Source organism: Manis pentadactyla, chromosome 19 (assembly GCF_030020395.1).
Source record: "Manis pentadactyla isolate mManPen7 chromosome 19, mManPen7.hap1, whole genome shotgun sequence".
Classification (NCBI taxonomy): domain Eukaryota; kingdom Metazoa; phylum Chordata; class Mammalia; order Pholidota; family Manidae; genus Manis; species Manis pentadactyla.
In genome coordinates this window covers 2,218,398-2,243,051 of record NC_080037.1, presented here as the reverse complement: position 1 = coordinate 2,243,051, position 24,654 = coordinate 2,218,398, and the positions used below count along the sequence as shown (strand labels likewise).

At 35.3% G+C, this 24,654-nt stretch overlaps 1 protein-coding gene across 11 annotated transcripts in view; it reads left to right on the top strand.

The window, feature by feature from the left end:
• The window catches only part of DCAF6 (DDB1 and CUL4 associated factor 6), a 117,358-nt gene that overhangs the window by 32,390 nt on the left and 60,314 nt on the right, over window positions 1–24,654 (top strand). For all 11 annotated transcript variants that reach the window (XM_036898881.2, XM_036898796.2, XM_057494947.1 and 8 more), the window contains 7 exons: window positions 620–805; window positions 7,345–7,458; window positions 8,637–8,772; window positions 10,653–10,867; window positions 19,319–19,412; window positions 20,691–20,810; window positions 22,179–22,427. In XM_036898881.2, the coding sequence (XP_036754776.2) occupies window positions 620–805; window positions 7,345–7,458; window positions 8,637–8,772; window positions 10,653–10,867; window positions 19,319–19,412; window positions 20,691–20,810; window positions 22,179–22,427 (1,114 nt within the window). The remainder of the gene's footprint in view (window positions 1–619; window positions 806–7,344; window positions 7,459–8,636; window positions 8,773–10,652; window positions 10,868–19,318; window positions 19,413–20,690; window positions 20,811–22,178; window positions 22,428–24,654) is intronic.

Genomic DNA, 24,654 nt, shown 5'->3' with positions numbered 1-24,654 from the left:
CCATTAAAAAAGAAAAATTATGTTCTGTTGGTTTTTTTTTTTCCTCTCAATTTTAAAGCATTTTGCAATTGGTCCTTTATCTGCAATATATGTTGTAAATACAGAAATATTTATTTGAAACTTTATCTCTGTCACAGCGATTTGTATAATTGAGGAATTAGCTATTGACACTTCTACTGTGTTTTCATCTCTGCCATTTCATTACTTTGATTTTTTAATTCATTTAAATCCTTTTTTTTAATTTCATCATCCTGAAAGGGAATAAGTTAAATATTTAGTAAACAGCCATTTAAAGTGAATTAGATTAGTCCTTTATTATTTATTCAGATTTTATGAATGAGTCAGATACACCCATAGGTGGAAATATGCATATTTAATTTTCACAGCACTATTCCTGTTAATGATTACTTACACTCTTCACATCTCTGAGGGAGAAAAAAACATGTGAGATTCTGATTTCTTTTTTTTCTAATTATATAGCTTGGAATTGAATGAAAAATTTTTCATTGAGATGAGAATGTTAATGAGACTTAAGACCTCGCTATGATTATATTAAATAGGAATGTTTCTTTCTATGATATAAAACATTATCAAAAACTGCTTTCTCTGTGTATTTTAGGTTTTGACTACAATTCGTTCAGGACACCGAGCAAATATATTTAGTGCAAAGTTCTTACCATGCACAAATGATAAGCAGATTGTATCTTGTTCTGGAGATGGAGTCATATTTTATACCAATGTTGAACAAGATGCAGAAACCAACAGACAATGCCAATTTACGTGCCATTATGGAACTACCTATGAGGTATTGTATTACTATGGTCAGATATATATGATACATATGTGTGTATATTTTTTTTGTGTGTGGTTGTATGTATATTTACATAGATTTATGTATGTGTGTGTGTACCAGAGTATCTAAATTTCAGTAAAGTATTTGAGAAAATGTGTCTTGATAAGCTTGTGAATAAAGTTAAGAAAAAAGTTATAGTAGTAATAAGGTTTGTAATTGCGCAGCCATACACTGGGCAAACAGGTGCCAGCCTTTAAAGATGCTCTGTTACTTTGTATAGGGCTCTATCCTAGACTTTAATCTCTTAAACACTTCCTCCCTGTTTTACATAAAGTCATGCCTGGCATGTTATCCAGTGTTCACATTTCGGAAGGAGCACAAGTCCACTAGACAAGAGTCGGACTCCTGCATGATATTCATAAGTTCAAGTCCTGAGCTGAATTAAATGAGGTGAAATGAATTTAAGGCTCATTTGTATTCCTTACTGGGTTCAGAAAAATTGCTTGCTCTCAGAGTGTTCTTTTAAAATCTTTTCATGTCATTTCTTTGTATCCAGTCACTCTTGGTTTCCCATTATTTGTGTTAACTTGACATATCTTTTTTCCATCATTTGAATTTCAGTTCTCTGGATCCTCATGTTTTGTGTTTACTAATAAAAATAGAATTATATAGCTGGATTTCATTTTCTCACAATTTGGCTTTTAACTGGAGATTTCAGTCTATATTAGTGTGAGTACTGATACATTTAGACTTATTTATATATATTATTATATGTTTCCTATTTTTTTTAAACAAATTTATTCTATTAAGTCTCCCTTCTCTTTTGCCGTCTTTTGAATTGCTAGAGGGTTTTGCTTTTGTTCACTTTGTTTCTGCTACTTGCACAGAAGATAGACATTCATTGTTTACAAGAAGAATTAATAATGTCTAAAATCAGTAAATACTTTTGCCCTTCTCCTGAATAGGTCATCTCAGAACATTATAATTTCTTCATCCCTTATGTAATTTTAAATGTTTATGTTGTTTTTTGGGTGTTGAGATATGTGAGCTCTTGGATTTTGGATGTTAACCTCTTATCAGAAAAGTTGTTTACAAATATATTCTCCCATACTGTAGGATGCCTTTTTGTTCTGCTGATGGTGTCCTTTGCTGTACAGAAGCTTTTTTGTTTGATGTAGTCCCATTTGTTCATTTTTACTTTTGTTTCCCTTGCCTGAGGAGATGTGTTAAGGAAGAAGTTGCTCTTATTTATATTCAAGAGATTTTTGCCTATGTTTTCTTCTATGAGTTTTATGGTTTCATGACTTACATTCAGGTTTTTGATCCATTTCTGTTTTACTTTTGTGTGTGGAGTTAGACAGTAATCCAGTTTCATTCTCTCACATGTAGCTGTCCAGTTTTTGCCAACATCAGTTGTTGAAGAGGCTCATTTCCCCATTGTATATCCATGACTCCTTTATCATATATTAATTGGCCATATATATGTGAGTTTATATCTGGGCTCTCTATGATCAGTGGGTTCTGTTGATCTATGGGTCTGTTCTTGTGCCAGTACCAAATTGTCTTGATTACTGTGGCTTTGTAGTAGAGCTTGAAGTTGGGGAGTATAATCCCCTCTCCTTTGTTCCTCTTTCTCAGATTTGCTTTGCCTATTTGGGTTGTTTTTGTGGTTCCATATGAATTTTAGAACTATTTGTTCCAGTTCGTTGAAGAATGCTTTTGGTATTTTGATAGGGATTGCATTGAATCTGTCGATTGCTTTAGGCAGGATGGTCATTTTGACAGTATTAATTCTTCGTATCCATGAGCACGGGATATATTTCATTTATTGGTGTCTTCTTTAATTTCTCTCATGAGTGTCTTGTGTTTTTGTAGGGTATAGGTCTTTCACTTCCTTGGTTAGGTTTATTCCTAGTTATTTTATTCTTTTTGATGCAGTTGTAAATGGAGTATTTTCCTAATTCATTTTCTGCTAGTTATTTATTGGTATATAGGAGTGCAGCAGATTTCTGTGTATTAATTTTGTATCCTGCAACTTTTCTAAATTCAGTTATTAGTTCTAGCAGTTTTTGGATGGATTCTTTAGGTTTTTTTTTTACATGCAATATCATGTCATCTGCAAACAGTATGTTAAGGAAGAAGTATGTTTAACTTCTTCCTTACAGTCTGGATGCCTTTTATTTCTTTGTGTTGTCTGATTACCATGGCTAGGACCTCCAGTACTATGTTGAATAAAAGTGGGGAGAGTGGGCATCCTTGTCTTGTTCCCAATCTTAGAGGAAAAGCTTTCAGCTTTTTACTATTAAGTATGATGTTGGCTGTGGGTTTGTTGTATATGGCCTTTATTATATTGAAGTACTTGCCCTCTGTACCCATTTTGTTGAGAGTTTTTATCATGAATGGATGTTGAATTTTGTCCGATGCTTTTTCAGCATCTATTGAGATGATCATGTGATTTTTGTCCTTTTTGTTGATGTGTATGATGTTGATGGATTTTCAAATATTGTACCATTCTTGCATCCCTGGAATTAATCCCACTTGATCATGATGGATGATCTTTTTTCGATGTATTCTTGAATTCAATTTGCTAATATTTTGTTGAGCATTTTTACATCTATATTTCATCAGGGATATTTGTCTATAATTTTCTTCTTTTTATGGTGTCTTTGCCTGGTTTTGGTATTAGAGTGACTCTGGCCTCATAGAATGAGTTTGGAAGTATTCCCTCCTCTTCTACTTTTTGGAAAACTGTTAGGAGGATGGGTATTAGATCTTCTCTAAATGTTTGATAAAATTTAGCAGGGAAGCTATCTGGTCTAGGAATTTTGTTCTTAGGTAGTTTTTTGATTACCAATTTAATTTCATCACTTATAATTTCTATTCAGATTTTCTCTTCCTTCCTGGGTCAGTCTTGGAAGGTTGTATTTTTCTAGAAAGTCGTCCATTTCTTCTAGGTTATCTGATTCATTAGCATACAAATTTTCATCATATTCTCTAATAATAATTTGTATTTCTGTGGTGTTCATAGTGATTCTCCCTTATTTCTGATTCTGTTTATGTGTGTGCACTCTTTTTTTCTTGATAAGTCTGGCTAGGGTTTTATCTATTTTGTTTATTTTCTCAAAAAAACCAGCTCTTGGTTTCATTGATTCTTTCTATTGTTTGATTCTTCTCAATTTTATTTATTTCTGCTCTGATCTTTATTATGTTCCTCCTTTTACTGACTTTGGGCCTCATTTGTTTTTCTTTTCCTTGTTTCTAATTTTTCTTCTTTCTTGAAGTAAGCCTGTACTGCAATATACCTCCTTCTTAGAACTGCCTTTGCTGCATCCCACAGGTTTGGGGATGTTGAGTTGTTGTTTCATTTCTTTCCATATATTGCTTGATCTCTGTTTTTACTTGGTCACTGATCCATTGATTATTTAGGAGCATGTTGTTAAGCCTCCATGTGTTTGTGGGCTTTTTTGTTTTCTTTGTATAATTTATTTCTCATTTCATACCTTTGTGTTCTGAGAAGCTGTTTGGCACAATTCAGTCTCTGAATTTACTGGGCTCTTTTTGTGGCCTAGTATGTGATCTATTCTGGAAAATGTTCCATGTGTACTTGAGAAGAATGTGTATCCTGCTGCTTTTGGGTGGAGTGTTCTGTAGATGTCTGTTAGGTCCATCTGTTCTATTGCATTGTTCAGTGCCTCTGTCTTCCTTACTTATTTTCTATCTGGTTGATTTGTCTTTTGGAGTGAGTGGTGTGTTGAAGTCTCCCAAAATGAATACTTTGCGTTCTTTTTCCCCCTTTAATCCTGTTAGTATTTTTTTCACATATTTAGGTGCTCCTATACTGGGTGCAGAGATATCTATAATGGTTATAGCCTCTTGTTGGACACTGACCCCTTTATCATTATGTAATGTACTTCTTTGTCCCTTGTTACTACTTTCTTTGATTTGAAATCTATTTTGTGTGATATAAGTACTGCAACCCCGGCTTTTCTCTCCCTGTTATTTGCATGAAATATCTCTTTCCATCCCTTCACTTTTAGTCTGTTTATGTCTTTGAGTTTGAAGTGAGTCTCTTGTAGGCAGCATATAGTTGGGTCTTGCTTTTTATTCATTCTGTAACTGTGTCTTTGGTGCATTCAGTCCACTTACATTTAGGGTAATTATCAATAGATATGTACTTATTGCCATCCCAGGCTTTAGATTTGTGGTTACCAAAGGTTCAAGGGCAGCTTTCTTACTATCTTAACAGTCTGTTTTAACTCCTTATGCTATTTCAAGCACAATCTAAAGGTTCTTTTTTCCCCCCTTTTTCTTCTTCCTCCTTCACTCTTTATACATTAGGTGTCATATTCTGTACTCTTTGTGTTTCCCTTGACTAATTTTGTGAGTAGTTGATTTAATTTTGCATTTGCTTAGTAATTAATTGGTCTGTTTCCTTTACTGTGATTTTATTTTCTCTGGTGGCAGCTATTTAGCCTTAGGAGCACTTCCATCTAGAGCAGTCCCTTTAAAATACACTGGAGAGAGGGTTTGTGGGAGGTAAATTCCCTCAACTTTACTTATCTGGAAATTGTTTAATGCCTGCTTCAAATTTAAATGATAATCTTGTGGGGTGGAGTATTCTTGGTTGGAGGCCCTTCTGTTTCATTGCATTAACTATATCATGCCACTCCATTCCGGCCTGTAAGGTTTCTGCTGAAAAGTCTGCTGATAGCCTGATGGGCTTTCCTTTGTACACAATCTTTTTTCTTACAACCAATATACTTTCATTTTCCTTCTCCTGGAATACTGGGTATTTTTTGTATATTTTATTCTTACATGTGCTATATACTTTATGATACATTGTTAATATTCTTCCTTTAATAGTTATCTTTTAAAATATTTTAAAACAAAGAAAAAGGTGTTATATTTACTTACATATTTATCGTTTCTAATCCTTTATTCCTTTGCATATTCGATTGTCATCTGGTGTCATTTTCCTTTCATATGAAGGATTTTAAAAAAATATTTCATGTTGTGCTAGACTGTTAGTATAGGTGTCTGGAAAATTATCCTGTAAAAGGTCAGATAGTAAATATTTTAGTCTTTGTAGGCCATATGATCTCTGTCAAAACTACTTGGTTATAACGTTCTACCAGGAAATCAGACTTCATAAATATTGGGTGGTTGTTTTATTTCAACTGTTACTTATAAAAATAGGTAGTGGGTCTTAGGTAAGGGGTTTCCTTTGCTGACTGTTATGCTACTGAATAATCCTTTCAACTATTTTTTCTGAGAAAGTCTGTTTTACCTGTTTTAGAAAGATAGTGCTCTAGGTGTAAAATTCTAGTTTGACAGATTTTTTTTTCTTTTACTATCTTAAAAGATGTTGCTCCACTGGTTTCTGGCAAGAAATCTGTTCTTATCACTGGTTTTATGTAATTTGAGAGCGATGTGTTTGTTTATTATTATTACTGACAGTATTTTATTTTGAGAATGTATTACAATTTCTCCTATTTCTATTTTTGGCTGTTTGAGTTGCTTCAGATACTTAGCTAATATCATCCACGCTGCTCTGAATTCTAGGACATGTGTTTAGTTCATGTGCAGTTAGTTGTTCATTTATAGTGGAATTGCTATAGAAGCTTATGATCACCTTTTGGAGATACTGACATACAGTTTTTTGAAGGGATTGTTCCATTTTACACTCTATCAACAGTGTGAGATCTCCAGTTGTTCCATATCCTCATCAATGTTTGATATCATCACCTCTCTTTCATTTTGTTAATTCTGCTGGTGTGTGGTGTTACTTAGGATTTAAATTTTTGTTTCCTTGATGACTAATGAATCTCAGCACCTTTTCTTGTGTACCAGGTTATAAAACAGGAACATACCTTCCATTGTTTTTTAGTGCATAGAAATATACACGAACGCTAAATACCCAATTTTGGTAGTTTCTGCTTGTAGTGATAAAATGGGGGAATTTCTTGGACAGGAAGGTTCACAAAGGGCCTCAACTGACAGTGTTGTTATTACTAAGCCAGAAGTGGATACATGAACTTCCAGTACATTTTATTTCTTTAAAAAAAATTGTATTGTGGTAAAATACATAGCATTTGCTGTTCAAACCATTTCTACCTATTCAGTTCACTGACATTAAGTACATTCACATTGTTGTACAACCATCACCACCACTGAAAAAAATTTTGAGAGGTCAGTTTAGTTTTCTTAAACATTATCAGAAAAGAAAATTTTATAATGTACTTATAATACAAGTGTAAATTCACATCCAGTAAACATAAAAAATAGGCTTTGACTTGTTTAAACAAGCTTCAAAGGGGAGAATTTTTCTGTCAAAATGTTAGAAGTTTGTAATTTTAAAGAACTTTCTATCTGAAGGTCCATTAATTTCAAACTTCAAAATAATGAGTCAGTTAATTCAACATAATTAAAATAAATGGTTCTTAGTTGCTTTTGCCATGATCATCTTATGGACAGTACCAATGTTTTATGATTTTCAAAGCCATTGTTTAAATGTTAAGTAACATTGCCTGTACTTTCGTTTTCATCCTCAGATCATGACTGTACCCAATGACCCTTATACTTTTCTTTCTTGTGGTGAAGATGGAACTGTTAGGTGGTTTGATACACGCATCAAAACTAGCTGCACAAAAGAAGATTGCAAAGATGTAAGAATCAAATTTTTGTACAAATGATGCAAGAAAATTAAGGTTGTAATTAAAATTGAACAGTAAGTTATCTCTGGGTTATGAGATGTGGTTGAATTTTTATTTTGCTAAAATCTTGAGTATATTTTATATTAAATAAAGTATTAATAGTGAAATTAGGGAACTTACATTTTACTTGTACATTTTGAATACATTTATGAAAGCATGTAGTAGTTTAGTATTTACTGTAGCATTATAAAAACCTGAAGCATTTATCAGTGCATCCTGTTTATTTATAGAGACAATTTTGGCTTATCAGTAGCTGTGAAGAAGGGATGTAGTAGTTTAATGTCTTTTTATTTTTACCCTGCCCTTTGAACCAAGAATTATGTTATCTTTATTTTTTAAATAATATGATACAGTTCTGCAACATGTTCATTCAGATTTAGCTAACTTTTCTAAAGATACAGGTTCACTGTCAGTTTTGTATTTTCTTTTTTTTAAATACTATTTTAAACTTGAAAAGTGCCTGAGAAAAATCATTCAGTGTACTGACTCCAGACATCTAGCCCCACTGTTGCTTAGGGACAGTAGCCTTTTTCTCAGATTATTCTTAAGTAGTAAATGAAATAATGTATTGCTAAATATATTTTTATGGACAGTTTACCCTCCCCCCATAAAATTACTAGAAATTCAGGTTAAGTGCTTGCTAATTAAACTAGTTACTGTTGTTGATATTCTTTGGGGGGATGAGGGAAGAAAGATTATATGTTGAAACAAGAAAAAAATTGAAATAAACATTTTTTGAAACATACGGTTTTTAAGTCCATCTTTGTGTTATATATATGTATACACACATTTGCTTACTTGGTTTATAAGGAAAATGTACAATATTGTATTTGAAGTCAGTTTGGGAGTTGTATGGCAAACTGTAAATAAAGGAGTGTTTTCCTTACAGTGATAAACTGCTAAGAAGGAATATTGACTAAGTGTATTTTTTTGGGTTCATGTAGGCTGAATATATTAGAAACACTTACTGATAGAAATCTGAGAAATAAAAGATTGTTTTCCCCCCCATTGTCATGTTGACTGAATTAGGGTTTCTGAGAAAGGTTGTTCTAATTGAAGGGAAAATGTTTTAAATGTAATATCATCTCTTGTAAAGCTCTGTGTAACTGGTATTATTGTATCTTTTGTAGGATATTTTAATTAATTGCCGACGTGCCGCAACATCTGTAGCTATTTGCCCACCAATACCATATTACCTTGCTGTGGGTTGTTCTGATAGCTCAGTACGAATATATGATCGGCGAATGCTGGGCACAAGAGCTACAGGTGAGAAGATATATATTTGAGAAAATGTAAGATTCTATCAGTTCAAAGAATAAATCTTTGACATTTGCAATTTAAAAATTTCATTAGTTTGTCATAAAGTTCAGTAAATAGAATGTATCTAAATAATTTGCATTATCATAAAACATACCATTTTACCAAGTTTTTATGACCCAGTCAGGGTGATACTTCTGCAGATCATCACTTCATGAAGTTGTAACACTTGTAGTAGTTTTCTAGGCTTGTCATAACATGACTGCAAACTGGGTGGCTTAAAAAACAGTTTATTCTCACCTATTTCTCGGGGCTAGACATCTAAAATCAAGATGTTGCAGGGTTGTTTTCTGCTGGAGGCTACCAGGGAGAACGTATTTCACATGCTGAGCTTCTGGGGGTTACTGGCAATCCTTAGGGTCCCTGGGCTTTTAAATGTATCACTCCACCTTCTGCCTCTATATTGATGTGCTATCTCCACTGTGTTCACCTGTGTCCACACTTCCCTCCTCTGGTAAAGACACCAGCTGTATTGGATTTAGAGCCTGTCCTAATCCTTTGTGACCTCATCTTGCTAATTAGATCTGCAAAGACCCTACTGCAAATAAGGTCACATTCTGTGGTTCTGCATGGACATGAATTTTTGGGGACACTATTCAACCCAAAACACTTGGCTTCTCCTGATTTCTCTTTACCATTTTTTCAACCAAGAGGGTAATAGTAAACATGGTGAAGAGATAAGTCACGGAAGAACAGTGACTTGGGTATGTATTAATGCACAGCCTGTGTTTATGCCTGCATAGCCTGCTTAAAGTGCTGTTAATGATGCTGAACTTGAACCAGCCTTAAACTCTTCATTTCCTTCTGATCCACTCTAGATATCAAACCCCTTCTGAGATACCCAGTTCAAAGCCAACTTCCATTAGCATTTTTTCAGGAAAGGGAGGCCAGGAGTATTTACATGTACACACATGTATCAGATTTATATATACACACACATACACATATTTTATGTTCTTATAAGTTTGGCCAGTTACTAACAGTGTCAATCTCAGTGTCAATTTATGTCCTGTTAAAATGGATATAGGTTATTGAAATGGGGAGACCAGATGGGATCTTTTTTTGGGGGGAAGGGTGTATTGTGATTGAGGGGTCTTGTATACTTGGATCTGCCCATTTAGGGGGAACAGTAGTTATATAATATGAAATTGTAGGCTTAACCATTGTTTCTCAATATATGGGACACAGCTGACATTTTGGATAGGCAGGACCACATTATGCAGGATTGTACAGCTCTGTGGGATTCTTAGAATTTAGTATTCCTGCGTTCCCAGGGCACAAAGTTCCAGTAGCCATCCCTGTCAGTCTGTATTGTTGATGACTACCCAAGTTGATTAAAATTTGAGTAGTATCTCCTTTGCTATTATCTTATGAGAGGAAAATTTTATGACACTAAATCTTTTGAAAACAAAGTAAAAGGTAAATCATTTGAAAAGGATATAGCACTATTTTATCTAGTGTGCTAATAAATATCAACTTTCCTATTTATATTATGAGAAGTATATTATCCTAATTTGGGGGGAATTTTTGGAAGATTATTTAGTGTGACTGTAATCACAAATCATGCCAATTGATTCATAGTTCTAGTAAAACATTATGTAATCTGGAATTACAGTCATGAAATTTTTTGAAGATATATAGCCTTTATACTGTTTTTTTATTTGTTTTATAAAATCTAACTGTTGAAAAAAGATTCTGTTCTAGAAATAAAATATGGTAGCTTGGGTTTACATTGAATCACGTATCTTATAATTCAGATTAAGAGTTTTTAAAGTGTTTTTCCTCAAAACCATTATGGATTTTATACAGCTTCCTGGTTTCTTACTTAGGGAATTATGCAGGCCGAGGAACTACTGGAATGGTTGCCCGATTTATCCCTTCCCATCTTAATAATAAGTCCTGCAGGGTGACGTCTCTGTGCTACAGTGAAGATGGGCAAGAGATTCTTGTTAGTTACTCTTCAGATTACATATATCTTTTTGACCCAAAAGATGATACAGCACGAGAACTGAAAACTCCTTCTGCAGAAGAGAGAAGAGAAGAGGTAAGTTTACTCAAAACTGTTCTTCATTCAATTCAGAAAACATTAATTCAGTGACCCCTGGGGCCTGAAGAGTTTCAAAAAATAGAGTTAATTTTCAAGGCATTTACATGTGAAATAAAAAAGGCGAATAAATAACTATAGCTAAGGTTCTAGAAAATAGTACTGTAAAATATTTTATACCCTTGATAGTACACAACAGTAGAAAAACGTTTACTTTAACTTGTTAAGCTTCTTTCCCCAACCTGCTTTTTAATTTTATTACGTCTTATATTTAATCACTCTACTCTTTTGCCTGTAAATGCCTTTTGAAATTAACCATTGCTTTTTATTAATTATCAGTGACTTTTTGATATTGGCCCAACTCCTATTAGAACACTTTAAAGGTTTTCAAGAAAAACAGCATTTTGTAATTCCTATGATATACAAAAACTAAACCCAATTCTTACAATAGTAGGTTTCGAAAGCTAAAAATTAGAAAAACATGAGGATTACTTTATAAATACATTTTGACATTTTAAATATAGCGATATATTTAAGTGAGTTAGGAAATTGACAAAGAAGAGGGTATGATAGCTAATGAAAACTGCTTATGACTTTATTGGTCTTAGGGAAAAACATGAAATGAGCTGTGTCATTTTGTGTTGCTATGTAATTTGCTCTTGAGGTACTTGCTTCAGTGAAGTTATAGTCAAGCTCTGTGACTGTTACATAATGAAAGCATTGGACATGCAGAAACATTTTAAGTGGGCCAGCTAGCTTTTATGGCCTAGAATACTTAGTCAAAAGATGTTTATATAATCAAAGTAAATGAGGCTGAGTCATGAACAGCTAGTTTTTTCCTGAACCTGTTTTTCTCAGTATTCCTTGTTGAAAAAACTAAATTAAGAAAAAATAATTCTGGAAACAGGATAAAATTATAAAAAGGAATCATGCTTATTGTAATAAACCAAAACAATACACAGGGGTATATAGAAGAAGAAATGAATAATCTATTACCCTATTTATTCCATCATCTTTTCTTTCATTGTTTTATGACAAATCCTTGACAGTAGTGTTCAGACAAACTCAACTCACCAGATATTTATTGGGTGTGTGCTATATACCAAGTCCTACACTAACTTTAGAAGGATACTGTGACAGAGCCATGGCCTCTTGCTCAGGAATTTACAATTTAGTGGAAGTAGAGATACAAAGAAATCTTTGAAACTTAACAAAACAGACATATGTAAGGATGATGCTTTATATATAAGTTGACCAAAGGAGAGAATAATTGATGTTGATTGGGAACATAAGAAACACTTGAGTACTGTTTTAAACTATGAATAAAAGTTTAATATGTGATTTTTTTTTTCTTAGGTTTCCATAGTATTTTTATATTAATTTTGGGGGGCCTTTTTTTTAAAGTATCATTGATATACAATCTTAAGAAGTTTCACAAAAGCAACATTGTGGTTACTACATTCACCCATGTTATCAACTCCCCCCCACACCCCATTGCAGTCACTGTCCATCAGTGGAGTAAGATGCTGTAGAGCCACCACTTGTGCTATACTGCCTTCCCTGAGACCCCCCACGTTATGTGTGTTAATCATATGCCCCTCATCCCCTTCTTCCTCCCTCCTCCCCACCCTCCTCACGTCCTTCCCTTTGGTAACTGCTAGTCCCTCCTTGGAGTCTGTGAGTCTGCTCCTGTTTTGTTCCTTCAGTGTCACTTTGTTGTTTTACTCCACGAATGAGTGAAGTCATTTGGTACTTGTCCTTCTCTGCCTCGCTCATTTCACTGAGCATAATACCCTCTTAGCTCCATCCATGTTGTTGCAAATGGTAAGATTTGTTTTCTTCTTATGGCTGAATAATATTCCATAGTGTGTATGTACCACATCTTCTTTATCCATTCATCTACTGATGGACACTTAGGTTGCTTCTATATCTTTGCTATTGTAAATAAGTGTTGCAATAAACATAGGGGTGCATATGTCTTTTTTTTAAAAATTTCGATACTAATATACAATCTCCTGAGCAACATTGTGGTTACTAGATTCCCCCCATTATCAAATCTCCACCACATACCCCATTACAGTCACTGTCCATCAGCATAGTAAGATGCTATAAAGTCACTACTTGTCTTCTCTGTGCTATACCTGCCTTCTCTGTGATCACCCACATTATGTGTGCTAATTGTAATGCCCCTTATTCCCCTTCTCCCTCCCTTTCCATCCATTCTCCCCAGTCCCTTTCCCTTTGGCAACTGTTAGTCCATTCTTGGGTTCTGTGAGTTTGCTGCTGTTTTGTTCCTTCAGTTTTTGCTTTGTTCTTCTGCTCCACAGATTAGTGAAATCATTTGGTACTTGTCTTTCTCCTCCTGGCTTATTTCACCAAGCATAATATCCTCTAGCTCCATCCATGTTGTTGCAAATGGTAGGATTTGTTTTCTTCTTATGGCTGAATAATATCCCATTGTGTGTATGTACCACGTCTTCTTTATCCATTCACCTACTGATGGACACTTAGGTTGCTTCCATTTCTTGGCTATTGTAAATAGTGCTGCCATAAACATAGGGGTGCATATATCTTTTTCAATCAGGGATCCTGCATTCTTAGGGTAAATTCCTAGGAGTGGAATTCCTGGGTCAAATGGTATTTCTATTTTGAGTTTTTTGAGGAACCTCCATACTGCTTTCCACAATGCTTGAACTAGTTTACATTTCCACCAGCAGTGTAGGAGGGTTCCTCTTTCTCCACAACCTCGCCAACATTTGTTGTTTGTCTTTTGGATGGTGGCGATCCTTACTGGTGTGAGGTGATATCTCATTGTGCTTTTAATTTGCATATCTCTGATGACTAGCAATGTGGAGCATCTTTTCGTGTGCCTGTTGGCCATCTGAAATTCTTCTTTGGAGAAGTGTCTGTTCATATCCTCCACCCATATTTTAATAGGGTTATTTGCTCTTTGGGTGTTGAGGCGTGTGAGTTCTTTATATATTTTGGATGTTAACCCCTTGTCAGATACGTCATTTACAAATATACTCTCCCATACTGTAGGATGCCTTTTTGGCCTGCTGATGGTGTCCTTTGCTGTACAGAAGCTTTTTAGCATGATGTAGTCCTATTTGTTCATTTTTGCTTTTGTTTCCCTTGCCTGAGGAGATGTGTTCAGGGAAAAGTTGCTCATGTTTATATTCAAGAGATTTTTGCTTATGTTTTCTTGAGAGTTTATGGTTTCATGACTTACATTCAGGTCTTTGATCCATTTTGAATTTACTCTTGTGTATGGGGTTAGACAATAATCCAGTTTCATTCTCTTGCACGTAGCTGTCCAGTTTTGCCAACACCAGTTGTTGAAGTGGCTGTCATTTCCTCATTATATATCCATGGCTCCTTTATCATATATTAATTGACCACATATGCTTGGGGTTATATCTGGGCTCTCTAGGTTGTTCCATTGGTCTATGGGTCTGTTCTTGTGCCAGTACCAAATTGTCTTGATTACTGTGGGTTTGTAGTAGAGCCTGAAGTTGGAGAGCTTAATTCCCCTAGCTTTATTCTTCCTTCTCAGGATTGCTTTGGCTATTCGGGGTCTTTTTTTGTTCCATATGAATTTTAGAACTATTTTCTCTAGTTCGTTGAAGAATGTTGTTGGTATTTTGATAGGGATTGCACTGAATTGCTTTAGGCAGGGAGTGTAGATTGCTTTAGGTAGGATGGCCATTTTGACAATATTAATTTGTCCTATCCATGAACACAGGATATGTTTCCATTTATTTATATCTTCTTTAATTTCTCTCATGAGTGCCTTGTAGTTTTCAGAGTATAGGTCTTTCACTTCCTTGGTTAGGTTTATTCCTATAGGTATTTTATTCTTTTTGATGCAATTGTGAATGGAATTGTTTTCCTGATTTCTCTTTCTGCTAGTTCATTGTTAGTATATAGGAATGCAACAGATTTCTGTGTGTTAATTTTGTATCCTACAACTTTACTGTGTTTAGATATTAGATCTAGTAGTTTTGGAGTGGATTCTTTAGGGTTTTTTATGTACAATATCATGTCATCTGCAAACAGGGACAGTTTAACTTATTCTTGCCAATCTGGATGCCTTTTATTTCTTTGTGTTGTCTGATTGAACTGGCTAGGACCTCCAGAACTATGTTGAATAAAAGTGGGGAGAGTGGGCATCCCTGTCTTGTTCCCAATCTTAAAGGAATAGCTTTCAGCTTTTTGCTGTTAAGTAAAATGCTGGCCTTGGGTTTGTCATATATGGCCTTTATTATGTTGAGGTACATGTCCTCTATATGTATATGTCTTTTTGAATCAGGGATCTTGTTTTCTTCAGGTAAATTCCTAGGAGTGGAATTCCTGGGTCAAATGGTATTTCTGTTTCAGTTTTTGGAGGAAACTCCATAGTGCTTTCCACAATGGTTGAACTAACTTACATTCCCACCAACAGTATAGGAGGGTTCTATAGGGGCCTCTTTTTTATTTCCTCATACCTTCTAATAATTACTCTTTTATTTTTTTCCTTCATTTAGTGTATACTTTTATCTTACTTTTTTTTAACTTTTCATTGTCTTTTATTTTTGTACTCTTTTTTTTTCTTTTTACTGTCTTTTTTGTCTTTTTCTTCTCCTCTAATATCTGCTTGACATTTTCCCACCTGCCCCACCACATTATTGGACTGCTTTGTTGAATCCAATCTCATTTTCTCCCAGTCTCCAGAGTTGGTGCCTAAAATATGTATCCCAGGTCTGTAGTACTACTTCCCGTCTGGCTAACACTGCCCCCCAGATCCAGCCGTCCGCGATCCCTCCTCGGTTCTCATGGGAGCTTGCCACCAGTCCCCTGTGTTCACACTCTGCCACCCTCTGCAGTCCTTCAGTTATACAGCAGCCAACATGACCCTTTAAAACAGTAGGCAAATTCTGCTGCTCTTTTGATCAACACTCAAGTGACCCCCCATCTCACTCAAAACAGGTTCACTCAGTGCCTTCAAGACCTTCCAGCACCTGGTTCTCACTGCTTCTGCTTCCCTCTCCTTTGTTTGCTCTGCTCTCTCCACGTCTGCTTACTTCCTCGGTCAGACTCTGCAGGCTTCTCTCTTAGGGCCTTTGTGGTCACTCTGTCTGAAATGTCTTCGCCAAATTCCTGGATTTCTTCTACCCTTACCTACTTCAGATCTTTGCCAGTTCACCACCCTGTTTAAAATTTCAGTGTTTAACTCTCTGGCACTACCCGTCTCTCTTCTACTTGATTTTTTCCCATAACACTCATCACTTTCCTTGTATATTTTACTTTTTTATTTCACATACTGTTTGTCTGCTCCACTACTTTATAAACCCTGTGATATTGGGGATTTTTATTTGTTTTGTCCATCAATCTTCCCAATACCTAGAGTAGTGCCTGATACATAAAAAGTGCTCAAAAAAATGTGTTGAATGAATAACTGAGTAAATGAATGCCATACCATTTTCAGTATTCCTAATTAGTTTATTTTACATATCTCAAAGTCAAACTTTGAGACTCTTTTTAGCTTAAAGATCTTGTTCCAGTACTAGTTGCTAAGGTTATAATACCAGTTCTTTGTCTGTATAATACAGAATTCCTCCTTGTAACCATGGAGCAGGGCTCTATTCTGTTATTCTAAATACAGTTCATATACAGGGTAAGACCATCTCTTTCTGAAATTGATTATATGTCTGAGATTTTGCATAGCTGCCATACTAGGCTTCCTCTAATCTGATTATTCTCTGTCACACTTGGGACTTCAGATTCTGCTATTCTCAGTTGCTCTTAGCCACACTTAACACATTATATGGAATTTGTGGGGCGGTTTTTTTTTTTTCTGTCTCCTTTGCTGAGCATGTAGCAATTTTTCCCCCATTCTCCTTGTTGCTTGGTATGGTTTGCAGGAGAAAACAGAAATTTTACAGCTAAGCTGTCATAAGTTTCTATCAAACTTGCTTAATTGTGAAAAAAAATATTCAAAAAAATAAAAATAAAGGAAATGACCTCCAGAATGGGAGAAAATGTTTGCAAATAATGTATCTGATGTGATTTAGAATGCAGTATCCAGAATATATAAAGAGTACTTAAAACTCAACAATTTAAAAATTACTGAAGGATTTGAATTGACATTTATCCAAAGAAGCTACACAATTGACCAGTAAGCACATAAAGCGATGCTCAATATCACTAGTCATCAGGGAAATACTAATCAAAACTACAGTCAAGTACCCTTCACACTCAAGAGATTGGCTAAAATAAAGGCAGTAGCAAATGTTGATGAAGCTGTGGAGAAATTGCTGGTGGGAATGTGAAATGGTGCAACCACTTTGGAAAACAGTTAAACACAGAGTGTAGCTCTCAAAAGTTAAGCACAGTTATCATATTATCCAGCAATTCCACTCCTAAATACAGAACCAAGACAACAGAAAAGATATGTCCCCATAAAAACTTGCACATATGTTCAGAGCAGCATTACCTTCAATAGCCCCAAAGTGGAAACAGCTCAGTGTACATCAACTGCTGAATGAATAAAATGCAGTACAGTAGTCGCTCCATCCATCCATGGTCTCACTTTCACGGTTTCAGTTACATGCAGTCAGTTGTGATCTGGAAGCAGATGATCCTCCTGACATATTGTCAGAAGGTCAGGAGTAGCTTAACACGTCACAGTGCCTACATGCTTCACCGCACGGCATCTCATCGTGTAGGCATTCTGTCACCTCACATCCTCACAAGAAGAAGGTGAGTACAGTATAATAGTATATTTTGAGAGAAAAAGACCACATTCACATAACTTTTATTGCAGTGTATTGTTATTATTCTATTTACTTATTAGCTATTGTTGCTAATCTCTTATTGTGCCTAATTTAGAAACTAAACTTTAACATAGGTATACATGTATAGGAGAAAACAGTGTATGTAGGGTTTGGTATTATCTGTAGTTTCAGGCATCCGCTGGGTGTCTTGGAACATGTCCCATAATGGGGGACTACTGTATATCCAAAATTGGAATATTACTGAGCCATAAAAAGAATTGAAATGCTGCTACATGCTGCCACAGGCATGAACCTTAAAAATACTGTGTGATGTGAAAGAAGCCCAACACAACATGCCACATATGATTCCGTTTCTGTGAAATGTACGGAGCAGGCATATCCATAGAGACAAAGTACATTGGTGGCTTCCAGGAGCTGAAAGGAGGAGAAGCAGGGGTAACTGCTGGAAAGTATAGGGCTTCTCTCTGAGGTGATGGAATGCTCTGGAATTAGTGCTGATCCAAGTGGCTGCATAGCTTTGTGACGAGCCGCCACTGACCGTGTACTTTCGAAAGGTGAATATTGTGCATGTGAATTACATCTCATTAAAATGATGTTAAAATGTAGAAGTTGAAGTGTTCAATAATGTCAGATGCTGTAGATGTCAAATAAAACAAGCTCTGAGAGCTGCTGTTGAACTCGTAATTGATTGTTGATCATTTTATCATTGAGCAGTGAACTTAGCATTTGATCATTGGTGACACTGATGAGAAGGAATTCAGTGGAAAGATGAATTCAGTGGAAAGATGAATTGCAGTCAATTGAGGGAGAGGTGGCAGGTATAAGTGAATATAGACTTTTTGAAAGAAACTTGACAGTAAGCTTCAGAAAACAGGAGAGAAGAGTGTAGCTGAAATGAAATATAAAATTGAGGTGGTTTGCTAATGAAAGATGCTAAGAACCTTTAGCATGTTGTGAGGAAGAACTAACAGTGAGGGAGAATGTAGGTGTAAGAAAGAATAATTGTTGAAGCAAGGTGCTTGAGGAGTTGAGGGAATGAAATAAATAGCACAGATGGAGAGATTAAGCTTAAACAAAACAACTGGTGTACATCCCCTGGAAAGGAGAAGGAATTAAAGTTTAGAAATTGTTAAATTTGTAGAATGTAGCTAAGGAAATTGATGTCATTTCTACAGGACTGACTTCAGATTTTCTGAAGCAGGAGGAAAAGGTATTAGTTCAGAAAGAGGGCAACAAGGTAGAGTGTAGAGACCCCAAGGGGAGTAAGGAGGGTTGGAATAGATGCAGGGGAACCCAAGAATAACTGTCAATGGTAATAAAATACTGGGAACTCCTCTATTGTCATTAGGTATGGAGGTACTTTACCTAGATTATATTTATCATTGTAATAGAAAAGTGAGGGTCAGTGTGGCTAAATAGCATTCTTATTGTCAAATGGAAAGTGGTAGTGTTGGGAATTAGAAATCACAGATAGGTGATTTCAGAAGTGCATTTAGACTTTAGCTGATAGGCTGTCATCATCAGTGGGTATTTATCGTCATGAGCATTGTCTTTCATGTTTTGACTTAGCATCTCACTTGCATGCTTGAGACAGAAAGGAAGGAAATGGAAAGAATCCTTTAGAGTTAAAGCATGTTTTAAGAGTTGAGCAAGTGTGTTTTCTCCTTATTTGCAGTTACGACAGCCTCCAGTTAAGCGATTGAGACTTCGCGGTGATTGGTCAGATACAGGACCCCGAGCAAGGCCTGAGAGTGAACGAGAACGAGATGGTAACTATACTTTGGTCAGCTTTTAAAAGACGTGATTTTAAAAATTAGTATTTTTAACTTGCTTATTTTATTTCACTATTATAAATGATACTGCAACAAACATCCTTGCATGTGTGTGTGTATTAATACATGTATACACTTAACACATCTGTGCAGATGCATCATAGGATAAATTCCTAAAACTGGAGTGGCTGGGCCACTGGATATGTGCATTTTAACTTCTGTAGCTATTAAATTGCTCTCCAAAAAGAATTCACCACTTCACATTCCCACAGAAAGTATAAGAATATCCATTGCCCCATAAAACATTGGGTATTATAAACTTCTTAATTTTTCCCTTTCTGTTAGATAAGGAGAGAAATAAGTTTCCAAACTGAGAGTTTTATAGTAGCACATAAAAATTTTTTCCTTCTATTATGTCTTTGACATGCATAAGAAACTACCTTGGGAGTTTTAAGAAGGCACTCTTAAAGTAGCATTAATCTGTGTGTAGTTCAATAAGTGGGTCTGTAGCCAAAATTTCATTCTGATGACCTCTGAAATCTTTTAAGATCAAAAGCATATTCCTCAATGTATTATTGTCGGTATTATTTTACAGTATATATTTAAATATAAAGCTACATTATATAAAGGCAATAAAATGTAAAATAAATTATATTTTCACAGAAAGTTCAAGAACAGTTTCCATTTTAAATTATATGATTGTAGAATAAAATTTTCAGTTTAAATTCAATGCCATGCTTGAAAATACCCTTAACAGAAAACTCATACATTTGAAGGAGGAAAAATGTGGAATAAAGAGAAAAATAAAACACTTTCTGGTTTCAGTTAATTTCCAATATATGGAATTTGCTTATTGTAAATGATGATGAAAATAAATTCAGTTTTGGTAAATAAAAGCGAGAGGGCAAAACTTACTTTTAAACTGTTCAACTGACAATTCATGAGTTCTTTGAGCTGTGCACTCTTGGAAATAAAGGTGTGGATTGGAATTAGGACAGGAGGTGTGTTGTCTAAGGAAAGTCAAAGATGTAGGAAATGTAGGTCCTGTTCTTGAGGAACTCAAGATACAGATGGAGAGCCACTCAGATAAACATTTACTATGAGATGCAACCGTAGCTCTAGGAGCTTTATATACAGTCATATAATTTATTCAGGCAATGTGATTCTTTTTTTTAAATCACTTTCATTTTAAAGGCCTTAAAACCTAGTAGTTTTTTTGCATTAATGAAAGAGCCTGACTTATTGAATTCACTGATAAGATCTGTGTTGTCATAGGAGAGCAAAGTCCCAATGTGTCATTGATGCAGAGAATGTCTGACATGCTGTCAAGATGGTTTGAAGAAGCAAGCGAAGTTGCACAAAGCAATAGAGGACGAGGAAGATCTAGACCCAGAGGTAACTTTTCTTAAAAAGTCATCAGAAAGCTGACAAAAACACATTCATTAAAGCCAGTTTTACTTGTATCATCTAATATATGCCATGTTTTATATCTATAGTAATCACAAAGTTCTTACTGTATTGTGTGAAGCAGGAGAGAACCAGGGTATTGGGTATAAAATTTGTCCCTTCAGGTTGCACTAGACCTAGTGTTTATTTTTTGCTTTACTCAAAAAAAAAAAAAAAAGCGTCTGCTATTCCCCACTGTGAGTCCTTTTTTGTATGCACTCTGTGAATGCAAATATATAAAACTCCGTAGATACTGAGTTTTACATAATTGAATAGTTTCTCCTTTTGGTTACTTATGTACTTTGGTTATTAGTTATTGTTTCTGGTGTTCGCTGACCTGTTTTTGTATCTTGGTTCATTCTCTTTGGTTTTGTGGTCTTTGGCAAGTTACTTATCTCTGCCAAAAATGAGGAGTGTAAAAATTAACTCGTTAATGTTTTAAATCCCAAAATAAGAACTATTTGAGTTTCATCCATAAATGGTTCTTATTAACTCCATGTATTAATTTTTTAAAAATTCCTTGGACTATGAATTTGCCTAGATACTAAATTTGTGCTTAAATATAAGAAATATTTAAAACATGGTGATTAAAAGAAAAAATTTCATGTTCTGTTATAGTTGCATCTTGTAAGATGTGAATTTGGTTAGTCTATTCCATCTTTTAGTAAAATCTTGATTTGAAGCAAAATCAGGGAAATTTTAAATGTTCATTAGATATTCTGAATTATTCCTTTACAGACGGTTAGCACAGAGCCTACCACAGCGTACTGTAGATACTCAAGCCTTTAAATCCTGACTGCGTCATGTTAGTTACCGGGCAAAACATCACTGCCAATGAAACAGGAAAAGAAACTTAATCCTATTCTGACCTATTTGTAGCTCTACTCCTGCCAATGCAATTTTTCTTAAATATTTTACCAAAGACATAATGTTACAGAGTAGAAACCTATCAATATAAATCCATTATGCCATTATCTAGCTATTAAATTAGAATCATCTTCAAATTTAAGGGATTAGACATTACTTACAGTCATTTGACAAGTGTTATTTGCTTTGTCTTAATGAAGTTACCATACTGAGCACTTCGCTTAAAAGATGATTTTAACAAGAATGTGCGGTCGATGGATTTTTTACTCCTCTTAATTAGCCTATTTAGTCAAATGCATCAGACCACCAGTTAAGTACTTTTGATTTCCTGAAATTACACATTTCCGTGCACATGTGCAAGTGTGTATTTCCCAAACATCTCTATTTGTAGAGTGGTTGGTTTTAGAAAGCCTCGGTATTTGAATTTGCATTAACGCGTGTTTCTTGAAGGGGGAACGAGCCAGTCAGATGCTGCCACTCCTCCTACGGTCCCGTCACGCACTGACCTGGAAGCGGGAGAGACTGCGATGGAAGTGGACTCGCCTGCGGAGCAGCCTTGCACATCCTCGGCGCTGGCAGCGCAGACTCCGTCGGCATCCCTTTCTGCAGCAAGCCCTCGTGTTGCTTCGTTGTCTCCTCCAGACAGTGAGCAGAGGCAGTCTGCGGAGGCATCCGGACACCGTGCACATAATCAGTCTGGTGAGGATGTTGCTCTTTCCGTGGGCTGTGCTTCATCTGATGAGTTCTCATGATGAAAAATTCTTTATGGGCTCTTTTGAAAGATAGTAAATCACAGCAACTTGTTCTCGTGGCATAAAGATCAAATGACGTAATATGTGAACATGTCAGTTAAACACATTTGCCTAATTTACATGGAATTGAATGAAGAGCGGGAATCTTCAATTTACCTAAGACAATTCTTTAAAAAACTCAGGTACCAGTAGCTAGTGTTTTGACATAGTTTAATAATACATTTGACTTAAGTATTATTTTTATAGACCTTTATAGACCAAAGTACTTATTGGGTTCTAAATCTGTATTAAACTGTTAGTGAAAATATAACCTGATTATTAGTTCCATTGTGTTTTAATACATTCTGTATGGTGCATTTGATATGGTCTCTAATCAACAACACATATAATTTACCAAAAGAGTTATTTTTCCTACATTTACATGAAGAAGAATTATTTTAACCATCTTTATCTTCTTGGTACTTGATGTCAGTGAAAAAAATGAATTCTTAAGTTCTTAATGTTCAAATACTATTTTCCTCATGTTTTAGTGTTTTCCCCTCCAACTATGTATATTATACTAGTATAAATACTAATATTTATAACAATTTTTAGCAGATATGTCTATAGTTTACTCGACATTTTAAGTATACATTTAATTATAATAACCACTAAGATTTTATTCATGTTTTTCTTTGGATTCTTTTAAAGAAGATTTTACTTGACATATAATAAAAAATATTAGCAACTAGAGATATAGCTGGCAGTCTTAAGCTAATGCCTATAAAAAATTCCTAACAGCTTAACTGCCAAGCTGTCACTTTATTCTTACTTCTCTGGAATCTGATACCAGATCACCAAATATGGGGTGTTTTAAATTAAGCACTCCTTTATCAGCATATCCCATTTTTGGTAATTCATTTTCAGTTTCTATGGGAATAGAAGTCAGAGTCGATTGCATAAGTGTTAACACTTGTGTACAATTCATCGTAATGCCAAGGTGTAACGCTGAGCTGTAAAGTGAGCGTTCCCCACACTAACAAATTAGGTAGCATTTCAACTCACAGGGAAATAAGCATTTTGGAGAGTTTGGGGAGTAGGGGCAGAATTGGTTAAAACTTGGCTTTTCAAAGCGAGTAAAGTAAAAACAAGTGTTTTTAAGGTGATGGCATTCTTGGAAATACTTTGGTTAGTTGTAAATTATCAGGAAAATTTAAAAAGAAAACTCCCTAGCTCATGTTTACATTCCTCTGGATCCTAACTAATTCCATTTGTTTCTTAAACACATTTATGAGTAAAGTACTCAGTTTGGATTTTCATTTTTCTTTTTTGTTATAGGTATTGAACACATTTTAATGCTACATGTCAAATTGCTAAATCCCTTTCCATATTTAATGTAAATATAAATACTACAGTCATTTGAATCATTGAAATAGGAAATAATCCATTTTTGTGATAATCATGTGATTGTTGTTTGAACATAACTTGGTACCTTCGCCTATGCATTTTTCAAAGAAAGTAAGGAAATATTTTTAATTGGTAGATTATTAAAAGCATTTTGGCTGACTAAACTGTGGAAAGTTGGAGTATTTCCATGCCACCAGGCTGTGTCCCCCTTGAGGAGAATGATGAGACGTCAGAGTGACACCCAAGGATTGTCTGCAGTGGCCTCGATAGTGGGCCTTTCATTATCCCAGATTCCAGCCTTATAACAATAAGGAGTTAATGCTTTTTTTTCCCCAGTCTGTTTATGCAGTCTAGATGGATTTGTGGGTAATAGGAATTGTCTGTGTAGTGGGTTAAAGTGTCCTCTTAGAGCCACGATTTCTTTTATTGTCTTGCACAGAGATAGAAAAACAAAAGCATGCTTCCTGCCTTGCTATGCATACCTCTCCGTGTAAATGTTTATACCTTTCCTACATGTCCCTTGCATTTCCTCTGTTGCTTTTGCCTGGGGTTAAGGTAGGGGACAATGAGAATGTGAAAACCTGCCTGTCAAAAATGCCATCTCCGATTGAGCCTAATTATTTGCCCTCTCCTAGTCTGTAGCTGAGTCACTGAATGCTGGGGAAGAGGGTCATGAGCACACCTTTCACTGGGCGCTCAGCAAGTTGTCAGAGCAGTCCTTGAGCACTGTTGCTCAGCAATTCGACAGGATGTTTCACACCTTCACATCTCTCAAACCTCCAGCACTC